We start from the raw sequence: 21,324 nt of genomic DNA on the forward strand, positions 1-21,324 counted from the left end.
GTGTTACGTACAGTGTGAGACTTACGGGCATGCACCAAAAAGGATAAATAAATCTTCTCTTTTAAAATAAATCTTCGCTGTATTAGCACATATGTCTCTTTCCTCGGTAACTCGACTCTGTCCCTCGCAACGTCCTACTTTACTTTAAAACTTTTCCTCAGAGATGTAATCCCTTATCTAGACACATACACGTGCATACACATCACATGAACCCACACACATACACGCACACATGTTCGCAAGTGGTAACTATTGTAGGCACACATCATCCCTTTCCTCCTTTTTTTCATTTTTAATACAGTTGTTTCGCAGTGACAACTGACTATCTCGTAATGATAATTTCTCTCTAAGAAACCCCAAACGATATATTTCAAGCATATATTATCTGCACGATCTTATTTACATAGAAAATCATTTTAAAAGCTAGTCAATAAATAATCGGCGTAATATCGATAAATATATATATTGTTAACATTTTACATTCATGTTAACATTTTCATCGGTATTTACATCATTTTCTCCTTTTTTTTTTCTTTAGAAACGTATAAATTCTAAAGTGACTACATATTATACGAAAGGTATATGTATTCGTTACTGATCTTACAAACTGTTTTAAAATATTTCTCTCGATATATAGATGCAAAATAATTAAAACTAAACGGAAAATAATATACATTCGTAATAAGCGAAACTCAAAGGAGGATTTCTATTTATTATCAAATTATAAACGAACATGTTGTGCGTAATTTTTATAATGAAACCAAATAGATATTCTATCCTGAATTGCCTTCTTTTTCCTTGCACGAGATAAAATGACAACTTTATGTGAAAGACTGATATAGAAGATCATATACACTGTTTTTTATATTCTGATATTAATACATTGTATATATTAATGTCAGATACATATATCAGATATAAATCTTTCTTCTTCAGTGACTTAATTATTAGATCACTAGTATAGTGCACATTTGCATTTGGAACACAATTGTACAATTCGTGCCAATAGAAATTTGAATCTCTTGATTGCTTTTCAAGCTGTGCTTTCAATATTCTGTCTAAATATAATCTAATTATCTTTTATAACGTACAATAAACAGTCGTTTGGTGCTTCGTACCGAGTGGTCGTTATTCGAGACCATGCGCCTGGAATTTTCTCCAGAGGTGAATTTAAATTCTTTTTTTGTCATACATTATTTATCTATGCAACAATTTATATATATGATAGAAGGTTACCAATTATTCTCAACCATATATTAATTCTTAGAATTCTATTTACAGAATTGTTCAACAACCACTCCGTACTCAGTCAAGGCAGATCAGTGTGATTGCATACCCTACATACTAGAAAATAGTTTAATGCTTAATCATAGATATTCTCTACGCCTTTTTGACTTGCGAATTCCTTCCGAACTAAGACTCGTCGAGCGAAGTTAGGAAGAGAGGGGAAAATTATTTCTTTTTAGCACACACGTGTGTGCACAGCCGCGCATTCTTATTTCATATTCAATCCTATATGTTTGGTTGTCTCATATGATCGAAGGTAAAGATCGCAAACAATAGTTATCACTGAAAATGTGCAAATGTGAGATATGCATACGAATACCCCAAGTTTTTACACAACTGTACCTTCTTATTGTCAGGCTACTTTATGCATACACCCATATTATACTTTCATATTTTTTCCTACATGATACTTGGTAATCTATGCGAATATTGGAAAGTATATAAAAAGTATCAGGAATATTTTTTGTCGTACTTTTATTGGAAATTTCTCGTGATATTAATTTTTCATATCGCCCTTCAACTGTGCTTTTTGTGCCAACTGACTCGATTTAAACATAAGAACTCTTTATAAATTTTTTAATATTCAAAATACGAAATAATATATACGAAAGAACAATATAAAAAAAAAACTTTCTTTAGAAATTGCGAAAGCACAGTCTTGTTATATATAGAGTCTAAATTATATATAGAAAATTTCGAATATAACGATACTCATTCAAGAATGACTAGTTCAATTTCTTTTAGTTCATTCTAAATGATATCGCAGTATCCTTTTCTAAGGAATTAATGAACGTGTTTAATAAATAGAATAGGAGAGCGCAGCAATTTATTTCCATGCAGCAAGCAGTATTATAAAATGAAATAGATATATGCAATTCATGTACTAACATAAAAGGTCAGTAAATAATTCAAATAACAAAATACAAAGTAATACATTCAATAAATCAATAGTAATTGTCACAAACAGATATAAGTATTTGCATTTATTTAGATCGCGATTTTTTAAAATTTGATACCTAAAATAAAATAATTTTGTATAGAAGATACTTAATTAATTTAAATCTGATTTTTTATTCAATTTTAAAAAATAAAATGAATAAGACTAATTAAGAGTGTTCAAACCCCATTTATAGCAGACACCTCGAATAAAAAAGAATACGTAGTTTCAAAGATGAAAGTGGGGAAGTTTTAAAGAAATATAAAATGCATGTAACAATCACTTTTTATACCGTAACTAGATAATTCGCAGATAGCAAAATAAGGGTAAGAGTGTCATACCCTGAAATTTGCGAATTCACAAAACTACAACCATTCATTATTCTTTTACTTTCCAAGACGTTTGATTCGAGATCGCGTGCTCAGAGATCGAGCACTAGGATTATATGGTGATTTGACTTTTTTAGCTATAGCAGAAGTGGAACCTGCTGTCGAGGGATTTATGGTAGCGCAGGTACTCACGCTTCCACTGTTACCATTTGCTTGTTTAAGTTTATTGGCTGACAACGAGGAAGACCTGACTCTATTCGATTGCAGTGATCCACCGTTCGCGGACTGCTTCAGCTTCGGTAGAGGCAATCGATTTTGCTTTACTACTCCATATTGATGAACTAATTGCGCAGATATTGTGTGCCCGGCGATATCTACGTTACGCGAACGTAATGTTTTCACAGGCGTTGCCGCCATTGTGTCTGATCTAAACAATATAGGAAATTGCAGAGTTTAATAAAAGTTTATGGGGGTTTAAACATCATCGATATCAATAAAAATCATGCAATTTACATTATTCTAATGATCCGCACAATATATTTCATTTAATTATTACTACATTTAATTATAATCTTGATATTTATAGCAATATTTATTTTATTTCATAAAATAAATATTCGAATACTTATTTTATAAAACAAAATAAATATCACGTAAGTATTATCAAGAATGATATAAATATATCACATAAAAATAATTTCTTGAGAATAAAGAAATATAATTAAACAAACCTTAGCCATCGCTGTGGTATCGTCGAATCCGTAGGACCGATTATTGTTACTGTCCTATTTAATGTCCTTCTATTATTACAATTGTTTGTTCGATTATTTCTTCCTTGGTCCCATTCCCTTAGGCCAAAACTACCTCTTAGATGTTGCAGTCGAGTCGAACCGTTGATGGACGACCTTCTAATGGCTTTAACAGGCGTAGCCTTTTTTTCTAAACTTCTACGTTGGAACGTATTCGATGACGAAGAGAGCGTCGTTAAAGTGGTACCGTTTAATGATGAATCCGATCGTTTATCTGACGTGGGCCAACTTAATCGGGCATTAGCATTCTCCATTGTTTGATTGGGATCATTCTCATCCGTGGGACTGTGCCGTTGATCCTCAGAACGCGTCCTCATCTTTGCACATGGTTCTTGCTGTGGGCAGCTATTCTCAACTCCAGATGACGAGACAGAGGCTTGTGTGATTGTGCTATGTCTACGTTTATTACTTATAACACAGTCGCTAGCCGTCTTCAATGCACTCTTCGTCTCCTCTAACATCGTACTTTCTGCGATAGGTGATTTCGTTACCCTGCTGTATCGCGACTTTACGTTTACATAAGTCTTCGAATCTGGAGTCGGTGTGACGTCGGTAAAAGCATTCTGAGTTTGAGAAGAGCTTAAACTATGTCGTCGTTTTATCGTTCTGACATCCGCTCTCGCGGGAAATAAAGGGTGCTGCTTATGTCTCGATCCATTTAAGACGCCACTTTTCATCTCACCATTATCGAAACTGTTACTTTTAACAGAAACGATACCGCTTCGACGTAACCTACTTACAAGAGGAGGGTGAAGCGCCTCTTCGTTCGCATTGGGACATGCATTCTGTCGAGTCGCGTTAGATATCCCTGTTTCAGTTATAATTTCTTTAGGCTCGATGAATTTATTTGATTTTAAGTTTGATTGGATCGGATTTTGCAAATGATCATTCTTTGCTTTTTCGTTTTCATTCCGTTCCATTATTGGCTTTTCTTCGTCCTCGAGATATTCCAATTTCTCATGATTGATTTCATTTGTTTTCTTACTTTCCAAATCTCCAGGTTCTTCTAGCATTTGACTGGAGGAAATTTCGGCGACTTGAATACTTTCGCCGACATCGGTAGTCTCGATACACTTCTCTATCGCGGTCTCCCGTAATTCCGAAGCGTCAATCTCTGACGAAATTGATTTTTCAGGACATGAGACTATCTCCGGTTGTAACGTTTGATCGACAGTCTCCTCATTTCCGTTCGACGAGTCCGGTTGTTTAGGATCAATGTCAAGATCCAAGGAAGCGTTTGGCGGTGGTATTGGCATGCACATGCACGGCGATGTTTTTGAATTGATTCTCTCGACAATTTCAGGTTCTCTTGTAACTGGTACTTGTGTTCCATGATGTATAACACGATCCTTCTTTTGATTAAATAGTACCTTTAATAAAGACAGATATTTTAGCTATAGTATTAATAGATTAGTAGAAAGTATTAGTAGAAGTAATATTAATAGAATTTTACAATTATATCATGGTATTAGATTACTTGCAAAATTTCAATTTACTCAAAGTTTAAACGACTAAACTTTTTGCTTTAACTTTGTCAATATTTATATATGAATTATTTATGTACATTAGATTTTTTCGAAACAAGTATTCTTCATACCTCACTGCGGCATGGTCCTGATGGATCTAACATTAATGTTACAACACTAGTATTATCTGCTCGTAATCTCGTCGACGACCATCTCTCCAATGCACGATCCACAAGATTTTTTGAAGGATTTATCCACATTTGTAAATCAGCCTGCTATCAAAACGATTATATATCTTACATTATCATATATAAATTACCATATCATATAGTAAGACAACAACTTGTATGTATACTTATATACTTAATAATTATATAACTTATATACTTAATAATTATATGTATAATTAATAATACACTCGCGAAACTTACTCCATTACCAGTCTGCTGAGAGGCTATCAAATGTTTCTCATTGTGTCTGTCTGTAGTTTGGACAATAGCTACTGCAGCTTGCGGAGATAACATATTCCATAGGCCATCAGTACCAAAAATAAGACAACGATGTGATTTGACATCAACTGGAATAACTTTCACATCCGGCTCAGGGGAGACGACAAAAGTGTTCAATTCTGAATTATAACTCCATAAATCACCTAAAACAAATTTCAATTTAAGTTCTTTTGTTAAGAATGCTGGACAGAATGCAATCAAAGTTTCATTATAAATGCTTTAAAATATTGATTGACTAATCAAAAAAATTTTACTAATTGATCAATCAAAAAATGCTTCAAAGCATTTATAGCATCATTGACCCTATCTACAAAGAGATATTGGTAAATATGCATTTACCTAGAGATCTGGCTACTGCAAGGAATGGGATCTCATCCATATGAGTGGATCTTCGAACTGGACCTTTGTGTCCAATGCGAGGTCTGTTCCATACAACCCTTGGAACACCGGATTTACTGACCACTTTTCCACCAGATTCCTGTATACGCGTCATTTCTGGCCCACTCTCTGGCTTGTGATCTCTTGTAAGTGCCTTTGCTCTCCATTGAGGATCGTCCTCTGCCTGATATCCCAATATAATAGCGGAATCTCCCACATGACCTATGTATATCTTGCCCTTCCTTATAAAAGCAATGCTGGCGGTTGTACCAGCTGTGGATGGCAATCCAGATGCAGTTCTCGGCCATTTGTCTATGAAGAAAACAATGTCAGTTTAAAATATTATTGTGATAGATATCAAAATCTTTTTTTTATAACTAGTCAGCTTTGTATTTAAAATACATAAAATAGGTATGTGTATATTTTTTCTAGCTATATTAGTATTTACTTTTGGAATTTAAAGTAAATTAGATAAGTCTGTTTTTTATTCCTACACTTTCTTGCTTTTGTCAAATGTCAAACATATGTCCATTTCACTTAAGTTAAAAAGTTTGTTTTTTTAGCCTAACTTCTTATATGGTCCATTTTCTCTTTTTTTCTTCAGTGTAAAAGAAAAAGAAAGATAAACTGTGCAAAAAGTTCAGCTAAAACAATAAGTTCCATATATGTTCAACTACAAGACAAACTTTACATCTGATATTTGTTTAAAATGAGGAAGTTCTAATGCAGGAATAAACACAATAGAACCTATATTTGAAACTTGGCGAAAGCGAGGAAGAAAGTCTAGTGCAGTCCGGTGCAGCAATAAAAAATAAACTTACAGCAAGTTCTCTGCGATCAAGGTCGACGCGCCCGTTACGCTTTACGCGCGCGCGCACGCGAGCGCGCGACGGTACCGCCGCGGAAGTCGCCGCGGTCCAGATTTGCGATGGGAGGCGACGTAAGAAGTCGTTGCATCGGCTAATTCCCATCGCTCTCCCGAACCAAATTTTCAGGTTAGCTCGAAGAATTACATAACCTAAATTCTAACCTAATCAGTGGTGGCGGTGACGAGCGACGGATGGTGGGGGAAATACGCGGGATGATGACAGAAATTCTCAACGGAGGTCACCATCGCCGCCGAGGGGGATCGCATACGCAGTGCTTATCGAGCAAAATTTAAAATTCGCGCGAAAGCAAAAGATAATCATGGTGCGTGCAAGCGAGAACGAGTCGATGAAACATAACAATCTTATATTTCCGTACCAAGCTCCCGCCACATCGCGTAGTGAGTGTTCATGTATCCGTCCCTGATCGCCCGCAGCACATCCTCGTCACGGTCGCTCCAGAAGTTTTTCTGCTTCACGATAATGTCCATGAGATGTTCCTTGGCGAAGGTCGCAGCTTCCCCGCCACCGTGGCCGTCGAAGATCCCGAAAAACGCGTATTCCAGATCCTTATCGTCCGGGGTCGGCTGGAACGCCACGCAGAACATGTCCTCCATGTATTTACGGCCGCCCTGATTACAGTGGCCGGTCACTCGTAGATTAACGCCGATGCTGAGCGGCATGTTGATGTTCAGACTGTTCTCTTTGAAATGACAGTGACGACGACGACGACGACGTCGTCGAGGTGCGAAAAACTGTCTGTGTAAGGTGCGCTTATTACGCACTCTCTCACCGATACGTATACTCGTCGAACGGAAGCCTCGCATTTACTGGGCAGGTCCGCGCGCGCCTCACACAATCCGCGCGCGCGAGAGAGAGAGATACAGCGGGGAGGAGAGGGAACGGTGACGTTGCGGTCGACACTCGACGACTCGACAGCGAAGCGTCGCGGTGGGGATTGGCGGATAGTGTACGAATGGCGAACGCGCGGGAGGAGGAAGGGGAATCCCGTTTCCTCCTCTACTATCCGCAGCCCTCGATCCCCCTCCGCCTCACACACACACACACACACACACACACACACACACACACGTGCATGGCGCACGCGTTCTCTTCTCACTTCTTTCTATCTCCTTTTCCTTTCTCCGCGCGGCTCCTCGATGTTCCACGATTTCACCGATACGGACGTAACCGACGTTCGCCGATGATTCTCGAGAAACGGCTAGAGCGGAAGATTTTGGAATTCACACGCGCTCCCGCTACGCCGTACGTGTTTTCAAATATGACGTCCGCGATCGATCGCCGTAGGCCGCCGATCGGATGACATATTCTGAACTTGGACCGCACGCGTTCCGTCGACGATTTTTCTCGCAACGACCTGACGAGAGAGAGAGAGGCATGGGCGAAGGCTAGAAACACGGGTGTATGTGCGTCCGCTCGTTCACTCTTGCATTTCGCTATTCCGTCGCTACTGAAGCCTTGAAAGTCGGCCGCGCGATCGACGGTCGACCAGCGGAATCTCGCACGATGCGAACCTTTACATCTTTAAGTCGCATATCTCACGATAATACATTTTCGACTCGCACTTCCCATTGTGTCCAATTACTTCACCGCCACGTGCTTCACCCCCACAATAGAGGGGGAAGATCCTGTTGGCGGGCCTCTAATTGGTCGCAGAAAGACTGCAAGTTAGAAATGCGCTTTACCGAAGATAGACAAGGAGAGATAAGAGCGCGTTTCTGAACTTCGCGAAGTTCGCGGTCGTTCGATTTCGTTTACAGCGACGCGCGTAAAATGTCCAATTCTAATGATGTAGATTAATTTTAATCTCGTTTTAGCTTACTTTTTATTTTCTTCTAGTTTTAAGTATTGAAAGAGATTAAATTAAATCGAGATGAAAGTTAATTAATTGGTAGAAATGAATATAAGTATTAAAAAAAGATAAAGAATCAATTAAACTGAAATTAAAGTTAATCTACGTTAATAAAGATCTGCCCGTTTCTACCAGTGTAGTAATTTTAATCTTGATTCAATTAACTTTTTCTAGTTTCAAGTCCCAGTTCCACAACTATGGACAACTAAGATCAACTTTAATCTCGTTTTAATTTACTCTTTCTTTTTTTTAAATTCTTATTTTTATTTTTTATCTTTTTTAATTCCGAGATTAAAGTTAATCTTATAATTGTGGAACTCTGGATCTTAGAATTAAAAAAAGATGAAAAGTAAGTTGAATTCAGATTAAAATTAATCTACATTGATAGAAATGGATACTTAATGGATAATCCAGGAACACAAAATCATAAAATCGGTAACATCAAATAGAAATCATTTTAGAAATATCATGTCATTCGATACACTTTTGACAATGACTGTGAAATTGACTGTGAAATTTTTGACAAGTGTATTGAATGACATCATTATGATGTTTCTTAAAATTAGTTTTACCTGAAGTTATCTCGATCTTATAAATTTTTCTACTTAGAAATGTTATGAGTAGAATTTACTTCGAATACCACTAACTCATATAAATGTGAACAGAACAGAACAACATTTCTGACGACTTATTGTACATTCTAGTCTTTTTGCTCTCGTAAAATAGATAACGATGAAATTTTCAAAATATAAGAAAGAGTGATGAACGAGTAGACGTTTGGCTTATAATTTCGTTGGAAATTTTACAATTGATCTATCTATGCAGAAAACAAAAGTTCAAATTCAGGACATATTTTAAAGACATTTTTAGAAAAACTGTCTAAAAGACATCTATAAGATATCTTATGTCCCGATTTTGGACTTTGTGTTATTTAGATATAAATCAATTTTTGTATCGGCAAAAAGAAAAAAAATTATATTATGCACGCAACACTCGTATCTCTCAGAATTGATTTACCCGCGATAATTATTTATCTACCGATTAAGCATAGTTTTCAATCTTTATTTCGAATCATCGTCGAGGCGCGTCGCCCCTCGAAAGAACACTCTCACCTATCGATAAGTTCACTTGTCGCAATCCATTTCTTTGTTGTTTTTTTTTAATTCAAATTATTTGGCTTTCATTTGATAAGAAAAAAATCGACCTTCAGGCAAAATTTTAGCATATAGACTGATATCTTTCAATTAGATCGAATGTCGAAACCAGAACCATTTTTTTCAACTACATTTTTTTCTCTCTTAAATGTATACATATAGGTAAGTATCTTGTCTTTTCTCAAAGAGAAAGATAGCGAGCATGAAGTGCGCCGCTAGTCGAGCTAGTCGCGCTATTCGATTCGAGACGCGAGTTACGTTTAAGGTTAAGTATTAACTCTTTATTATTCACGTGGGACATACCATGGTTTTATAAATTCATTTAAAAAATGTCATGCTATTTGTATACGTTATTATATTTAGTGTAAATTATTTTACAATTAAAAAAAATTTGTTGCATTTATTTTTATCTAAAGAATGTATTGAATATAAATCTTTATTTAATTGTAAGTTATCAAAGAAAACAATGAAAATTAAGATATAATGTTGAAAAGTAAGAAATACGAGTAATGATGTTAAAAATTATGCGAGAAATGTAAAGTTAAACATAAATATCCATTTCATACATATTATATCCATTTCCAAGTAGATAATTTTAATCTCGATTCAACTTATCTTTTATCTTTTTTCCTAAAATTCTATGCATTAAAAAAAAATAAAGAGTAAATTAAATTGAGATTAAAATTAATCTAAATAAGTGGAAATGAATATTATTCTCTTCATATCTATTTTTATCATTGTAAATTAATTTTAATCTCTTTTTAACTTACCTTTAATCTGTTTTTAAACATTAGAAAAAAGTGGAGTAAATCTAATTCAGAGTTAAATAAATCATTGGTAAAATAGACACATTATTCTCTTTATGTATATTTTTGCCAATGTACATGGAAAAAATTTTATATTTAAATTACTATAATTTTGTAGAAGCTGCGGACTATCATGACAATACTATATAAATTTAATTAAATGCTATTTTTTTAAAAACAATAATGCAACGTAATTTTTACACTTTTTCGTAGTAAAAATTTTTTATTATAAAATCAAAACTTGTTGAATAAAAGTTAATATTGTAAAGATAAGTAAAAAATATATACCTAGCAAATTTTGTTTGCGTACCATAGTAAAAATTAATTGTTTTTCATGTTAGAATATGGCTTAAGCATTGGCTTTTAACAAAAATTACTTTATTTATGTGATAAAAATTAGTATTATCATAATAAAAGTAAAAGAATGTCGGAATATCATGTTGTGATGGTCTATCGAAAATACAAGACATAAATAATAATAAATAATAAAATAATAATAATAAAATATAATTTAAAATTGTATTAAAACTTAATATTCAATTTTCTCCATGTAGATTAATTTTATTCTCGGCTTACTTACTTTTTACATTTTTCTAATTTTTCTTATAAATATTAAGTATTAGAAAAAAGTAAAGAGTAAATTAAACGAAAATTAAAGTTAATCTACATTGGTATAGAAGTGAACGTTAGCATGCTGGATGCGGAGTGCTCAAAGAAGAGAAGAACACTAGGAAATGGACGTTTTGTGAAATTTCCAAAAAGCATTCTTTCTACAATCTACTCAAGTAACACGTTACCTTGGTGGTATCGTATCGCACGCGCAGAGCGGCTGCGACCAGCCGGCGGCACGTTCCCCTTTCCCTACCACCTCCTGCATCGCGGATCCCCACCGCCGCGGAAACTTTCCGCACCTCTTTACCCCGCGCGCATTTGCGTTCCTGCCTGCTCCACCGCGTCCTACCCCGCGGTAGCCCGACGTCCCGCCGTTACCCTGTCGATGCGCTGGCTCGTTAAACTCCGCCGCTATATTCATGCCGCGCATCTCCGCTCACGCAGTCACGGAGATGCCACGTTGCCGCATTTCCTTTCTCTTCAATCTCTCCGTCTCTCTCCCTTCCCCCCCCTCTCTCACTCTTTCTTTCTCTGTCTGTCTCTATGCTCTCTCGTTATGCCGCGAGGTAGCAACCTGATTTCTTGTCCAGCTCTATCGTCGCGAAAGATGACGCGCCTAATGAAAAATTGTCCAGAGCGCTCCCGCGATTTTGGAATTCAAATCGAAAATCGTATAATTATCTCATTTACGTCTAATCTCGAGCTCCGCCGATTTCCAGAGATATTCCAGCAATTCCAGCGTGCCTAGAAATTCGAGTCTCAGATTTCTCATGATGTATGATATGCTGCTTTCGGCTTGTTCCCTCCCCGCATGATCCTTTCCGTTTCCAACGGTCCTTCGGCGGAGGGAGATTGAAATTTTGTTAGCGAAACGGTGCGACCCCGTTGGTACAGTATTTTGAAAGATCTTAAAAACGTTGAGAACGAATCGCAGCGATCGGACGAAAAGTGTTCAACGTGCCGTCGTTTCGCCAAGGCAGTTATCTCTATGCCAAGCGAGCAAAACACGGAGGGGCGCACGTGTTTGAACTTGTTCGATCGCAACGGCAATCGGAGACGTGGCAACGTCGCATCGCGCTGTTCAAAATAGCTCTCACCAGCTGGCGACTTTCGCTCGACCCACGGATTAAAGTCCGTGGAAACGCACACGACGCTCCCAAGGAAATAGCGCCGTGTCGCTGATCCGCCAGAGCTTCGGACTTCGATCTCGATGCGTGGAAAACGAATGATCGCCATCCGGAAAACCTGTCTGCATACGTTCGTTAAATCGAACGATGTGCAACGTTGAAATGTGTCATCGATTGCGTCATTCTCTCGGAAAAGATGGTCGCCGCCAGTCGCGAACCGACTGTTAGGTCGCACTACGTGAATCAAGCTGCGAATCACGCGACGATTATAGCGTTTCGATCACGACAAAAGAACTGAGAAAAATGATGAGAATGATTCTCGTTCAAAAAAATGTTTTGAGCAGATTTCTTCTGAGAAGAATTCGAGATAGTTCTCAATAATTAATCAATAATCCGCACGTCTTCCAGTTCAACTTCCTGTGCAAGCGTATCGAACGGCACTGTCAGCGCCACCTGTGCTTTATTGGCTAAGATAGAAAGAAAAGACTAATGCGTTATTTATTTTCCATAAGCAAATGTGACATACTATGTTATAAATCCTTTATATCAATGTCGTACTATCACTCGCATCTTTTTTTACATCCATGTTTAACGTTATTGAAGTTGGCATTCACGTTATGAATAAATAAACGTGATCGCACGATCTGTCCATATTTAGACTTGTCCGTTTGCAAATTTACAAATGGACAATTTTCGGTTATTCAGCTTGATTTCTTATTGGTTGAGCGGATTTGAAGGGTTCGCGCAAAGGATGCGCGAATCTAGACGTCGCTCGATTCTCAGAAAAACAGAATCGCAGATACAAATCGTTATATAATTTCTCTAAGTTTAAATTCCAATGTTACTGACAAAATATTACTAACAAACGAAAATGCCTTCTAATCGTGACGAAAATGAGACGTAAGTCGTACTTTTTCACATTCATATTGATAATTCACCATATTCATCTCGATGTCTAGTTCTTTTTTTTGCAATAGAACGATAATAGGAAAACAAACATGATAAAAACGCTTATGTAATCTTATATGTGCGAATCGTGAATTATTCGTCGCGCATATATATCGCTCATTTGCTACAATAATAACATAATTAAAAAAAATTATAATTTCATATATATGTTGGAGAAAAAATATAATTTAAAACTATTATATAGCTAACTACTTAATACTTTTATTCCTCTATAATTAGATTATTATATCGAAATTGTATTTTAACATTAAAATTACAAAATTTTAATGATTCGAAATATTTAAACTTATTTTTTGGAAAACTTTTGTTTTTTGAATTATGTTTTGTTAATTATTCAGTTAGAATTAGTGCATATTAAAGCCATTGTACACTGATTTAAATCTGATAAATAAAAGTGACATGTATATATTTCAAATTATAAAATATATTTTATTTAACAGCACATTAAAATGTATTGAGGATTTCACGGTTTAATCTATTTTTATATGTATATTAAGCACACATCTCTTTACATTAATTTGTGTATGGCGGCTTTAATGTATGCACCAGTGTGCACTAAATAGTAAATAGTAAATACATCGAATCGAATTCGCTATAATAATAAATGTTAGCTACACCATATTATATTGTCCTCAGTAATATAACACATATTGTACATAACAATTGCATTATTGAGTAGAAAATTATAATATTTGACGTGCAAGGTTATATCGTTAGTTTATGTTCTGCGGATATCATATAATAATATGATATCATAGAACGTCATTATGACTTCACTTGTCATCTAAAATTGACAAAAGATCACAATAACAAATGATCCTTATAATATTATTATGACTTCTGTATCCTCTCTGGATCCATCGTCGCTGTTTCCTAGAACATTGTATGTATAATCGTAAGGAGGACGTATCTAACGTGTGTACTTTACGTTTGCAAGCGGCCTTCGCGGTTTTGTTAGCGTTCTTTTTATCGATTGTCCGAGTCGAGGCGAGCAATACGCGGACACACGTAGCATCCGGTGTCGGACATTCCCCAGGCATTCCCCAGCCAGCCTAGACTAAACCGTGCAGGTTCGTGCTTGTTGAGTCGCGTTAAAGCCTCATCGTTACCTCCAACTCAATGGTCCGTGAGTCACGGACCTGATGACTTATACTGATAGGACTGCTCAGTCTCTTGAAATTCCACCTGACGATTGCTTTCGGTTAGCGATTGTCCTTCTATAGAATAGAATAACCATGCCCTTCTATGTGTAGCAAACAATGAGTCAGAGCTAATACTATTTAAATAAACGGAGAAATGAAATGTCCAAAAAGAGGATCCCTGAACTGAGAAATCCTACGTCTTCTTTAGATTTTCTATTAAGAAGTTATATATATTGCATGTATCAAAATTACTTTCTTATCAGTTTAATGTCATTTTACATTCCACATTTATCTTACTTTTCATAATTTTTTTATTTTATATTCTGTCGTAAGATCTCTTTAGTCTTATTTCTTCAATGTTCCCGAAATATATAATGTCTTTTGTGTTAAAAAATTTTAAATGTTTTAGAAATAGATTTTTCGAGAAGTTTCTTTCATCGTAAACAATAATATATTTTTTAATTAAAGAAGTAAACAAACGAAATAATAAAAAGATATCTATAAAAAAATATTAATAATAAAAATCTATTAAAATAGTTATAAAAAATATTACATTAAATATAAAAATATTAAATTAATATATTAATAGTCTTAACAATAAAAATCAAGTAAATATAATTAAATTATACGATTTATATGAAAATTTAGTGTTGATGAAATTAATAAATAGGATTAAAAAGAAGTTAAACAGAAACAACGTCGAGTTCTAGAAGAAAGCAGAGTGGCGCAGTGGAAGCGTGCTGGGCCCATAACCCAGAGGTCCGTGGATCGAAACCACGTTCTGCTAGTGAACTATTATTTTTGTATTTATATTTTTTATTTACATTCTTTTATTTGCATACCAGCTTTTTATCATATATATTTTTTGTGATTTTTTTATTTATTTACAGAGTATATTATATTAGATTTTCAATAAAAAATAATTACACTATTAAAAAAATGGCAACTTGAAAGATTAATTTTATTATTATTTGTCTCCCTTCAAATAATTCAACTTTTATATGAAACATTTTTTTATACAATTTCAAATTTATCTAGGATATGCAGTTGTTTCTATTAAAGTGGAACACCCTGTATTCTTTTATATTTATAAAAAACTATATTTAGTATTTTTGTCTCATTTAACAATTCGTAACCGAGAAATATTCTAAGCATTCATTTTATTGTAAATAATATAAAAAAATTTTCGCCCAACGTGGGGCTCGAACCCACGACCCTGAGATTAAGAGTCTCATGCTCTACCGACTGAGCTAGCCGGGCTACTTGATAGGAGTTTCACTTAATAGATATATGAAGGTATGAGTAAACAATAATAATCAATACTTGAATAATTTCTTATACTGTGATATTGAAAGCATAAACGATAACATAAATAATTATAGATAAAAAAACCAGTTAAAATAAAAGACGAAAGTGAAATTGTTGCACAAAATAAATCTTTATTAAAGCTCATTACATCTTAGTAATAAATAGCTCGTTACAATCCTGATAGTAAATATATTATGTACAATCATTTTTTTTATATTAAAATGAACACAAATAAGTACAAATAAGTTTTTAGTGTCGCACTAGTACGGATTTTTATGGCACATGAATATGTTTGTTGTTGTTGATATAATAAATTATACGCGTTTACAACACAATGTCCAATGTAACTTTCTTTGTTTACACTTTCTTTATTCAGGATAGTCGTTTATTGATGGTCCCTATCGGCAGTATGGATGAGCAACCAAACTCTGATTAACTTAATAATTAATTAATATGGATATTGTACATTTTTTATTGTGTAAAGAAAAAAGGATAATAGAGAAAAAAGGATTAGATTAGAAAAAGCGAATTATGCAGTTAAAAATTTTAGTTCGAACAATTCTGCCGATTGATTTAATCAATAATCAATTTATCACGTAATATTCATACTAACTTAGTAAATACGGTTAGAATTATAAATTTTTTATTGTTAGAATTTTATTGTTAAAATTTTTTATTGTTTTGTTACTTTAATCAATGATAAATTTAATTAGTGATATTTATGTTTCGTAATATGAATTTTATTAATTTTTTTTCTTGTTCCTAATCCTTAGCGATAATTTTTCTTGGAATTTTTTGTATAATTTTTCAGAATTTCTATTATATGATTTTAGAAAACTTCTTAGACTTATTCAAATTGAAACATTTCAACTGTTGAGAAAATCTTAATATTTTCAAGAATTCTTTCTATAAACGAATTTTTTTACATATTCTGTGTTAATTTCTTAATTTTATAATTTCCGAAGAAAACTTATAAAATCTAAGATATTTAAGATATTTAAGATATTAAAATAAAATTATTTATAAGGTTATTTAAAATATAAAAAAAATTCTTAAAAATATTATGAGAATTTCTTTTCATTAGGAATGGAACAAAACATTAAATTATACAGTTAGAAATTGTATTCCAAGCAGTCATTCTGCCAATTAAATTAATCTAATTAAGTTAAGCAAAGTTTGGTTGAAGTTGTTCTGAGTCTATTTTGCATTTTTTCGTCGATACTTTATTGCATTTTTATTGCAATAAAATTTCTGATATGTCCATAATTGTACAGCGTGCGACAAACAGGTACTAACAATCTAAGCAATCTAACGAAATATCTAGAGATCGAGAAGCGTTATCTTATATACAACGTATGATATTATGTAATACGCAATATTACGAGGAGGATTTCGAAGGGTTTAAAGTTATAAGTTATAAATATATATGCGTTCCAAAAAATAAAATAAATATACGTATTTATTAGTTTATAAGCGCTTTCACTGTATGAACACATTGAATGACAACATTAACAATACCAAATTTATCCTCGCTTATTGCAAAGACAACTTTACTTTCAGAACTCCGTTGATTATCAAAATCACTATTGCATCTATATATTTTCGCGAAACACAAATTAACAGTGACATATTACATCAATACATTATAATTTCTTATTCAATATAATGTAACTATTTGTTATATATAACATTTATATTACATTTATATTATAAGTGGAAAATTATTTTTATTAATTTTAATGTAATGTTACTACACTATTAGTTCGTGTTTCGTGAATTGTACCGATATATTTAATATTATTGCTTAATAATATCCGAATGTATAATAATTTTCCTAATTCTTCCAATGATGATTGAATCTCAAAAACTATTTCACTCGTTAATAAAACAAAGTCTTTGAGTATCTTAACTCTGGTCTTACTTTTGTTCTTATGCCGAACAACTAATACATCCATATCGCGAAGAATAATACAAATGCCAACGTTGAACTCTTTTTCAACTCGATATTATTCGCCATCGAACAGCCCGGTGGACATTCCAGTTCGACAGTCCGATTCTGATAAAGAAGATTTCTCATGATCTTCTTTCCCTCGCACGAATTCTCTACTTTAATGAACTTAATCTTCTGAGTCTCGAGAAATTGCTCTAGATCCATGCGACAGCGCCACTTCAACGGGTTGCCAGCAAACTCAACGATATGTAGATTTGGCATATCCTGAAAATCACTGGTGTAGATGCATTGCAGATCGTTGCCCTCGAGATTTAGATAAACCAGCTTGCGCAGATGGCGGAAAGCGCCCGGTGCGATATAGCGGATTGAATTACCGCGCAGATCCAGTCGTTCGAGACGTTCTATGTTGAACCAATTCGCCTCAATCGACGTCAGTGGGTTACCCTGAATGGTGAGTCGTTCCAAAAAGTCCAGACCCCGAAAAGCGCCAGGCGAAATCGTTCTCAGACCGCAATTCCTAATAATCAGCTCATGCAAGTTTCGAAAATTGTAGAGAGCATTGACCGGAAGGACGGGCAAATGACCCTCGTAGAATTCGATGTAAACAGCGTTGTGTGGTATGTTTTTCAGCAATATTAGATTGCCACCTACGCAGCGATATCGTGGTTCCGTAGACTCGGGAATTTTAAAGCAAGAACCTTCCAAAGTCTCGTTGTAGAAACCTATCGAGGGTGGCTCGGTAGTCGTAGTAGTCCCCTGTGATGGGGTGTAAGAAGTTACTGCCGTTGTGGGAGGCGTCGGCAATATGGTAACATAACAGTCATCATTCACGTCGAATAGGGAGTCGCGATTATACGGTATCTTGCGGGAGTCCAGGAAACTGGCCAGCTTGGTGCCGCACAAGCAACTCCATGGATTGCCCGATACTTTGAGAGAATACAGATGCGGCATTTTGCGTGCCATATGCTCCACGCCGAGGCAGTTCATGTAATTCTCGGATACATCAAGAATATGCAGCTGCGGCAATATGTCGAAGACCTCGTTGGGAATACGATAGATGTGATTGCGCGAGAGGTCCAGGTATCGAAGATTTGTCAGGCCCTCCAATGCCTCGGATGTCACCGAATTCAACTGATTACTGTGCAGTGATAAGCGTTCCAGATTATACAGATCGATGAAGGCGCGATGCTCGATTGTCTCGATATTGGAATCACGTAATTCTAGCTGGGACAGCCAGCCGTCGAAACGAGCAAATGCTCGCGTTGGAATCGTCTTCAGATTCGAAAGGACGATGCGAATAGCGTGAACTGAATGAGGTAAGACATCCAGCTCGGTGAGCGAAGTGATGCCGCTACAGGTGAAAACCTGCCGCGACATTTGAGTCTTGTCTCGCACGCAAGTACCCCTATGAACCTGCGGTTTCTCTGTGGGAACTTGAGCGCTCGGTCTTATTACAGTGATGTTTCTTTGGCTCAGAGTGTCCTCGAAAGTGGTCCAATGCACGTGGCCGTGCATCGTCACCTAAAAAGAGATTAGATATATTTAATAATTTTGATAAATAAAATTCTCATAAACATCTTACAAGATTTTTAAGAATTTATTACATTTAAAATTTATGAAGAAATAATTTTCTGAAAAAATATTATAAATTTTTCTTGAGATGATGAATTTCCTTTAGAAATTATATAAAATTATATAAAAGAATTAGCAATCTTAGAATATTTTAGAATATATAAAGAATTCTGGAAAAGATTTTTAGATTTTCTAAAAATTGTTGCAATTTGTATGAATAACCTAAGAAATTATTTTTAATAATTGTAAAATAAAATAATGAACTATAAAATAAATTATAAAATTATAATATATAAAGATTGTGCGTTTTGCAGGTTTAGCAGCCTAATACTGTATATACCTGATACTAGTATCAGGCTACTCCTTACCCTGATGAAGTGGACTGCAAAGTTCACGAAATATTGGAATCCAAAAATGGATCTGGACACGGAAAACCCCGCGAAATGCATAATCTTTATACAGAAAGCATCCATGGAAGCTTCAAGAATATTAAATTATAATATGTACCATATAGAAGTTCTTAAAAAATTCTAAACTTTACATAAAAATTCTAAATAATTATGTGAATTCTAAGAAAAATTTTTAACAGAGGTAGTATTAGAGATTAAACAAATAGTATAATTGTATAATTGTGATTCTCTCAGCATAATTGTGATTCATTTAAATTTTGCTAATCAATCGAGACATAATGCGCAAATACGCAACAAGTGGCCACTTTAAAAGTCGACTGTATATATCGTCAAGCTTAAATCTATATAATGTTAGTTCCAATATCTGAAGAGCGCATCAAAATAAATCACAATTACATTGAGAGACTAGCTATTTGGTAAATCTTTAATATCACTTTAGTGACATTTTTTTCAGAATTCTTCATATAATTTTTTAGAATTTCTATACAATTTTATAATTTTTAAGAAAATTTCTTAAATTTGATTAAATTAATATAAGAAAATGTTGTTTCCTAAGTAAGTAGCAATGTTGAAAAGTCAATATGAGACAAATCTCAGGAATGCAATCTGAATTTGAGAAAAGTGTTTCGTAAATATGAATCAGCTGCTTTCATACGGAGCTAACACTTCTCGGAATTAAGAATGCTTAAAGGACTATAGAAATGTTCAAGTCCAAGAAGCCATCTCGAATTTCCTACTTTACTTCTCATCAGTAAATAAAATTCGTTTGATTTATTTTCAGCAAATATTAAGATTTTTCAGAATGAATTTCCGACAATAATTTTTTTATAAAGAAAACAAATACGAAATCGGTTTCAATGAAATTCAAATTTGATTGTCTTAATATTTAATAAAAGTTTCATAAAATAATTAAATGACGCAAATAAATTTATATGGAAATTTTATCTTTAATTTACTAATTAATTTAATAATAATAAGTGAAAATCGAGAAATAAAAAACCGAGAATTAAGCGAAAGAGGCCATACTCGATGAAAATGGATGTTCCATAATAATATTTTATCTTATAACTTCTAGTTAAAAGTATTGTTAACAACAAATTAATAAAACAAATAAAAAAAACAAAATAAAATAATAAAAAATAATAACAAAATAAAACGAAATAAAATAAATAACATCAAGTTAATACTGAAAATCAAGCGATCAATTGGCCAGTATTAGTATTAATTCTTACAATACAAGGTACAATTTGGTGCCTCAACCAAATATGGGTCACTACAATATATCCGTTTGTTTTTTTCATCTGTTCAAAAAATCTTTAAAAATTCACCAATATACTTTCAATTTTCTAGAATAAATATTGAAACTTTATTTTGGAAAATAATAAAATGTAGTATAATTTATAATCTCTGAAAGACTCAAAGAAACTTGCACGAACAGAAGTCACTCGGTTACTAGTGACCCGACCTTGTATCGGTAAGAGTTAAATTTCTACAAGGGTAACATGCTCCTACCATATCTAATCTTACCCTAAGCGCATTGGGATGAACAGATGCTATGATAGGAACATGTTGGAGCATGTTGAAGCATGCAACGCGAACAAATCTAATATTTCATAAAGAGTGCATTTGGTTTTGATACACACACACACACACACACACACACACACACACACACACACACACACACACACACACCACGACACACACACACGACACGACGACGTAGGTTGGGTTAGTTACTTACGTAAGTAGGTCGTACGTAGGTTAGTAGTTACGTTAGTTAGTAGTTAGTTACGGTTACGGACGTTACTTTTAGTTT

General features: G+C 34.4%; 2 protein-coding genes and 2 non-coding genes across 4 annotated transcripts in view; 1 reads left to right on the plus strand and 3 right to left on the minus strand.

Annotated features, from left to right (window-relative positions):
- Positions 1-2,610: 2,610 nt before the first annotated feature.
- On the minus strand, positions 2,611-7,264 carry LOC105622178. The gene is made up of 6 exons (XM_012203607.1): positions 6,961-7,264; positions 5,677-6,027; positions 5,260-5,480; positions 4,960-5,103; positions 3,285-4,732; positions 2,611-2,980 (listed from the first exon to the last, which is right to left on the minus strand). The coding sequence occupies exons 1-6, from the start codon at positions 7,262-7,264 to the stop codon at positions 2,611-2,613; spliced, it is 2,838 nt and encodes a 945-aa protein (XP_012058997.1).
- Positions 7,265-14,979: 7,715 nt separating this feature from the next.
- Trnam-cau lies at positions 14,980-15,051 on the plus strand. Its single transcript has one exon. It is a non-coding gene; the product is annotated as a tRNA-Met (tRNA).
- A 400-nt stretch (positions 15,052-15,451) lies between these two features.
- Trnak-cuu lies at positions 15,452-15,524 on the minus strand. Its single transcript has one exon. It is a non-coding gene; the product is annotated as a tRNA-Lys (tRNA).
- A 1,990-nt stretch (positions 15,525-17,514) lies between these two features.
- Positions 17,515-21,324, minus strand: part of LOC105622180 (slit homolog 2 protein-like) — an 11,998-nt gene continuing 8,188 nt past the window's right edge. The window contains exon 4 of the mRNA XM_012203610.1: positions 17,515-19,044. Coding sequence (XP_012059000.1) covers positions 17,515-19,044 — 1,530 coding nt within the window. The remainder of the gene's footprint in view (positions 19,045-21,324) is intronic.

The sequence above is a fragment of the Atta cephalotes genome (assembly GCF_000143395.1).
Source record: "Atta cephalotes unplaced genomic scaffold scaffold00041, whole genome shotgun sequence".
Lineage (NCBI taxonomy): Eukaryota > Metazoa > Arthropoda > Insecta > Hymenoptera > Formicidae > Atta > Atta cephalotes.

Excerpts from the sequence above, each read along its gene's own strand:
- LOC105622178 (XM_012203607.1), bottom strand. The coding sequence starts at position 7,264 with ATGCCGCTCAGCATCGGCGTTAATCTACGAGTGACCGGCCACTGTAAT. Across the intron at positions 6,028-6,960 it reads CGCGATGTGGCGGGAGCTTG|ACAAATGGCCGAGAACTGCA; the intron begins GTACGGAAATAT and ends TTTTCTTCATAG. Across the intron at positions 2,981-3,284 it reads ATACCACAGCGATGGCTAAG|ATCAGACACAATGGCGGCAA; the intron begins GTTTGTTTAATT and ends TATATTGTTTAG.